The sequence below is a fragment of the Halyomorpha halys genome, unplaced genomic scaffold, assembly GCF_000696795.3.
Source record: "Halyomorpha halys isolate HHAL.00 unplaced genomic scaffold, Hhal_1.1 Scaffold338.1, whole genome shotgun sequence".
Lineage (NCBI taxonomy): Eukaryota > Metazoa > Arthropoda > Insecta > Hemiptera > Pentatomidae > Halyomorpha > Halyomorpha halys.
Window position 1 is genome coordinate 38,318 of NW_027110850.1, and position 6,902 is coordinate 45,219.

At 32.2% G+C, this 6,902-nt stretch overlaps 2 protein-coding genes across 3 annotated transcripts in view; both read right to left on the reverse strand.

Annotated features, from left to right (window-relative positions):
- Nucleotides 1-5,133, reverse strand: part of LOC106681432 (venom serine protease 34) — a gene marked incomplete at its 3' end in the record, with an annotated part of 39,060 nt that extends 33,927 nt beyond the window's left edge. Inside the window, 1 exon segment of the mRNA XM_067048948.1 lies at nucleotides 5,034-5,133.
- The window catches only part of LOC106681431 (venom serine protease-like), an 18,457-nt gene extending 11,879 nt beyond the window's left edge, over nucleotides 1-6,578 (reverse strand). For both annotated transcript variants that reach the window (XR_010843837.1, XM_067048943.1), the window contains exons 1-3: nucleotides 6,493-6,578; nucleotides 3,513-3,608; nucleotides 3,261-3,444 (exon numbers count right to left, since the gene is read on the reverse strand). Coding sequence is in view for 1 of the 2 variants with exons in the window: in XM_067048943.1 (XP_066905044.1) it covers nucleotides 3,261-3,444; nucleotides 3,513-3,596 (268 nt within the window). In the remaining variant the exon portion in view is untranslated. The remainder of the gene's footprint in view (nucleotides 1-3,260; nucleotides 3,445-3,512; nucleotides 3,609-6,492) is intronic.
- Between the last annotated feature and the right edge of the window lie 324 nt (nucleotides 6,579-6,902).

Sequence of the window (6,902 nt, forward strand, 5' to 3'; positions counted from 1 at the left end):
TATTTAATTTCACGTTTCACTGAACATCTCTTTTATATATTTTTAATTTACATTGTCCATTTATTTTTACCTTACATATTAATCGTAAAAGAGCCAGGAAAAAAAGGCAGTTATCTCACCCTAATTTTTGATTACTTTAATGAAATCTAGGTATAATTACTAGTCAAAATTGATGAGTGCCAAGTATAGGTAGGGGGAATAAAAGATGGCGGCAAAAACACTAAATTTTCATTCAGAGAACATTATTTAAAGAAGAGTAAATTTGCTGAAATATTAGCCCTAAAAGAGCTACTTACATCCAATAGTTCTCGAGATATAGCTTTTTAAAAAGCAAAATTTCTTAAATATCTACCGAAAGATTAGTAGTTGGTTAATTTATATTGAGAATTCTATATCTCAGGAACTATATGACGTACAGATGTCTTTTAGCACCCAAATTAAAGCTAGTTTAATGGACTATAAAGACGTTTATGAACTTTACCTTCGTAGGAATAGTAGTTTTTTATGATCTTTGCTAAAATAAATTGATTTATAGTTGTTTGGACAATAAATTTGATTTAGGAAAAACTTCATTTCAGAGACCATTGGACGTACATATGTCTGCCAGCGCTCAAATTAAAGCTAGTTAAATTTACTACAAAACAGTTAATTATGTATATCTCTGTAGGAGTAGTAGTTTTTATGATATTTGACAAATTCACTCACAATATGTTAATTTCTAGTTATTCGTATAAAATATAAGAACATGGTCGGTGTTGCGGTCAAAAAGAGAACAAATAGTTTAAAACTATTTTAATGTCCGACGTTTCGGCCCACTTTGCAGGGCTTCATCAAGGCTGTTAACTATTTGTTCTTTTTTTGACCGCAACCCCGACCATCTTCTTATATTTAAATCTTTACGGTCAACTATATATAGATATATGTTCGTATAAAATGTTGGATTTTTGAAAAATATATCTCTAGATCTATAAGACGCACATATGTCTGTTCACGCTCAAAATAAAGGAAATTTAACTTACTATAAAGTAGTTGATGACACTTATCTTCACAGGGGTAGTAATTTTTATGATATTCACATATGATTATAAATTTGGCATATGAAAATTTGTCCGAACAAATATAAATCAATATATTTTAGCGACTTTCATGTAAACTATTACTCCTACGAAGATAAACATCATAAAATACTTTATAGCTCATTAAACTAGCTTCAATTTGAGTGCTAATAGACATCAGTTCGTCAAATGGTTTTGGAGATATAAATTTTTCAAAATAAATTCACTTACTACTGATCTTTCAGTCCGTCCCATACAACATTTTTATGAAATGTTGCTTTTTAAAAAGCTATATCTCGAAAACTATTTCACTTAAATAGCTCTTTTAAGGCTAATATTTCAGCAAGTTTACTCTTCTTTAAATAATGTGCTCTTAGGTTTTCTACTGTTGTTGGTAGTTTTTGAGATATAGAGGCTCTAATGAAAAAGTAGTGTTTTTTTAAGGTTTTTAAACAGCCGCCATTTTTTATTCCCCCATCTATACTTGGTAGACTCATCAATTTTGACTATTAATTAAACATAGTTTTCATTAAAGTAATCCAAAATTAGGGTGAGATAACTACCTTTTTTCTCCTCTTGTACTATGATGTGTCCATTGTGTTTTTATTTTATTTATAAATTTCACTCTTGCTTTGTATGTTATATTACTATTTTATTACTATATCTACCAAATTATTATAAACTACATGTTTTTAGTTATAGATTCAACTCTTATTTTTCACATTATATTAATTTTTAGGATATAAAACGTTTTGTTTTTCCGAACACAAATTGCTTTATTAGTTTTAACGCTTTTAATGGAGTTTAGCTTTTATTACTTTTTAAACATTTTTTTTTATTTTATTTTTTTTCAGAACGTTGAAGTAGATGAGATAAGGATTTTGGTCCAGCATCAGGATATTTTTACTTTACCATCTCAAAGCTTCCTTTATCTGGAAAGAAGATTATCAAAAGAGAGTGGTACTGGTGTACCCGATTCAGCTAAATTGACAAATACTCCGATAGCCTATTTATTTGATGAAATAAGATATAAGTTAAGTGGTGCTGAAGTTGATAGGGTTCGTAACTTAGAGATCATTGGTACGCTATCCGCTATGGAACACCTCGGTTGGTGCTCTCCTACATCCGACTCGCTTCACATTATAGTCTCTTTAATGCATGTATTCCCTTTTCACACTTACTAGTAAAACCCATAAACCAAACTATGAATGTCTGATGGTCATTGTATATGTGATTTCTTTTTTTCTCGTAAACCAAAAAATGTTTATGTGGGAAAATATGCGAAAACAAAAAATAACCTCCTTGATGCATACCTGGGAAGGAGAATTAAGTCAAAATAAATTATTTTGATAAACGAAAAGGGGTATAACACGAAAAGCGTACGCACCATGTTTTTAAGACAAGTGAGATTTAACAGGTTTCGCAATTGGTTTCAACATTAATCCTTCATGTGGTAACCTGTTCTATACTTTCGGTATATCGATTTTTGATTTTCATTATCGAACAGATAAGAGGTTAGTGACATTTTTATTATATTATTCGAATGCAATAACCTCTTTCAACGAGGTTATTGTATTCGAATAAGTTAAGTTCTATTTTTAAACCAAAGAGGTTATTCTATTTATATATGTCAAGTTTAATTTTTCAACCATAGAGGTAATCTAATGTATAATGTAATGTAAAATATGTAAGTATATGTACATATTTCTGTTGACTAGCCAAGAGGCATATATGGATTGCCAAGGGGCATTGATCTCATACTCAAATATACATCCCATTAATAGTTTGTTATGACCAAGTAATTAATAATACATAATCAATTTATCATGACTAATTAACTCAAAATTCAAAAATATATTGTGTGGACTAGGCATGTAACCCGTCTAAAAAAGGAACCTCATCACGGTTGAACCCCAATGAGTAAATAAAAAACTAAGCAGCAAACAAGTGGCAAAATAAAATTGATAATTATTGGCAGCATTGGCATGCGTAATTCTTGTGCACTACTGCTGCGAGGAAGGGGGAATAAAAAATAAGTAAATAAATGAAATAAAAAAAAATGTGCTTTGGTTCAAATAGGGTAGAAACTAGGTTCCAAAGTCCAAAAGTGCTAATTACTAATAGTAATTTAAATTGAGAAAAAGTTTTGTTTACAGTTTTTCTTAATTAAATTATTAAATTTCGTATTTTAATATTTTTACTAACCCCTTCCATATCGGTAATGCAATCCCACGTAAACTCTTATTGTTATGGCGAACCTCTGATATGTGCAATGTGCCGCCGTGAGGACATGATATGGAGTGATGATGGACCCACCACATCCGATATTAAGCGCCACCATCCAAGGGTATTGGTTCTTCTTTGTTTCCTTTCCACCGTAAATCCTTCTCTAGAGCAAAAATTGGAGAAGTTAGGATGTGGAAGGGCAAGCACTACACCAGAGCAGAAGAAGCTTACCAAGTTCTGCCATCCACAGTTGCAGGTTAGGTTGGTACTACTCACGCACGGCAACATCATCATTAACCACACCAGCACCTTCATTTATGAAAATATCTAATCAAACAGATTACCAAAGCATGATTGTACGAAACCAAGAAAAAAAATTATAAATATGAATAATAATTTATCTATTTTTAAAAGGGGCAAACAGAAGTAGCCTGTAAAATACATAATTAAATATATCTTTGTTGTGTCAGTGGGAGTTAAAAAATAAACTTGCCAAAACCGCGAACTAGTATTAAATAAATAAAAAAAGTATTACCAATAAAAATTGATATATTTAAAGAGCAAATTCAGAAATAAAGAAAATTCCAAATAGCAGCATAAAAAACACATAAAAAAATAATATAAAAACTTCTAGAATATAATGGAAGCAGCAAACATAGACCACGACGGCCGACTTATTGACACATACTGTCTCGGGCGACTTGGTCCATGATATTGATTTACTGGGATGAGTGACTCTGACCGTGAGGACTAGGTGCCTAGCACTGCCTATCTGTAGGGACTTGGTGCCTTATGCTGTCTATGAGGTCATCGTTTCTAGCATTGTCTATCTGTGGGGACTTGGTTACTAGGACTGTCTATGGGGGACTTCATCTCTGGTACTGTATATGAGGACTTGGCCCGTAGCACCGCCTATTTGGGAGGACTTGGCCCGTGGGATTGTCTATGAGGACTTGGTCGGTAGCACCGCCTATTTGGGAGGACTTGGCCCGTGGGATTGTCTATGAGGACTTGGCCCGTAGCACCGCCTATTTGGGAGGACTTGGCCCGTGGGATTGTCTATGAGGACTTGGTCCCTTGTACAGTCTACGAGGTCATGATCACTGATACTGCCTATGAGGACTTGCCTATCTGGGGGGACTTGGTCTGTGGGACTGTCTATGATGTCATGATTCCTGGGACTGTCTATGATGTCATGATTCCTGGTACTGTCTATGATGTCATGATTCCTGGTACTGTCTATGATGTCATGATTCCTGGTACTGTCTATGATGACTTGGTCCCTAGCACTGTATATCGGTCGGTACTTGGTTTCAAGCTGGTCATGATTCCTGGTACTGACTATGAGGAATCGGTCCCGGTACTAAGCCATAATGCCTATACTATATAAGGACTTAATTATCAATACAATTGTCCCTGTATACATATACAATGTTTCAATACCACAAATAAACAATATAAATCTGTATACATACACTCGGTAATATTTACGTACGTTTTTTTTTAAGTTAGTTTTTCTCTCATTTCTGTTGTTATGTCTTAAAAATTATTTTCATCTCCAAGGACCCAAAAAGAAAAATTTCATGGGCCCCTAAATAGTTTAGATACGTCAACGTTCAAAAATTTAATATCTTAGTACAAATAATAGCTACTTGGTAATAAAAAGTCTTTAAGGATTAACTAAAAAAATTAGTCGAAGGACTATTTTGACACTGCACTAGCACACTTACCTATAACACAAATCCATCTTACCTGATTACCAGATAATTCCCTGCAAAGGTGAAAAATATCCGGAATTCGGGTAAATACCCACAAATTGGCAGCATTGTTTATACCTGTTATATAATGTCAATGTAAGTTGCAAAGGTAATAAATCTGATCTTTAAATTATAAAACACATATGTAAATTATATTATACTACGTATAAATAAATTTGTCAATTATATATAATGTATATTATATATAAATATATATTCAAAATTTAGAAGACTGTGCGCCCACTGCGTTCGGGTGCTCCTAACAAGCGGAGTTCACCTCTATGAGAAGAGTTATAAGAAATGTTTTTTTTCTTGTTTTCAAATGATTAGCTTTTGTTTATAATTATAATTTTGTGAAGATTTTTTCAATTACTTTTAATATAGATAGACGAGTTTTTGAGGGGAATTGACGAATCTGTATGTGAGATTTATATGGACGATCTCCTAGTGTTCAGTAAGAAGGAAGATGAACACATGCATCGTTTACACAGCGTATTCCAGAGAATTAGGAAATTTGGGCTCAAATTATTGGGAGAGAAATCATCGTTGGGGCAGGGACAAATACATTTTTTGGGCCACACGATTTCCAGGGAAGGAGTTTTTTTATTATTATTTTATTCAATTTATTATTATTGTCTATTTATTTATTTTTTAGTTGATTAAAATGTACATTTTACTTATGCCGCTATTTGGATTTTTTTAATATTATTATCTTTAAAATATAATAATATTTATTTGCAAATTATATGTATTTTTCTTTATTCAATACTGGCTAGTAGTTTTAGTTAGTTCATTTTGAACCCCTACTGGCACCGCACTATATATTCCATATATAGATAAGTAAAAGTAAAAAGATGTAATAAGCGGAATTTAGCATATTCTATGTCTGTTTATGTCTACAAAACTATTGAGGTTTCAGTAAATAAGATATAATTTGTAAAAGGGAAATCAAATAAGTTTTGATGTTAAAATAAAATGAATTGTATCCAATTTAAGTCTCAAAACGATCTAGATTTCTTTATGAGTCCAACGTTTGTACCAATTCGGCCATCCTTAAAGACAATGTTAAATACAAATTTGCAACCACATTAATTTTAAAAACCTGTATGCAGGCTATTTTGCTCAGGTCAATAATTTCAGTCCCAAATTACCTTTTTTTGTGAAATTTTCACGTTAACATTAAAACTTTTAATCACAGTTAATTTACACTATTGCACTTTATCAATATTGTGATAAAGTGTAATAGTGTAAGATTGTCCTGGGGATGGCCGAAGTGGCCAAAACATTGGACTTGTAAAGAAATATAGATTGTTTTGAGACTTAAATTGGATAAAATTTATTTTATATAAACAATTATAACCAGTCTAGAGAAAATGAAAAGATTGTATATGAAGTAAGCTTTAATGTTATATAAATAGCCTCACTGTTAAAGTAAATTTCTAAAGTAAACTCACCTTTCGAAGAACGATGACCTCTGGCCGAAAAGTTGTACAGAAATAAATGAACTTTAATGAAACACTGAGGAATTTTTATTCTCTTCACTTCAAACTATCAACTTTGAAAAATATAAAAACACTAAACCCTTTTCCACGCTTCACAAATTTAATGATCCACATTAAATATTTGCATGCCTCACAAATTTGATGGCTCCTTAAGTATATAACGGCGTTCCAATTGAAAACATTAAGATTCTCATCTTGCTTACTCTGGCAGATCAGTGACCGAACTCCGTCCGGTTTATCTCGATTTATTACATTAGCCTTGGAGTATATATATATATATATATATATATAAGTTACGGTATGAGTCAGCTGTTATTTCGATGTCAGCTGACTGAGGAGATCAGCTGATCGAGGGTATATAA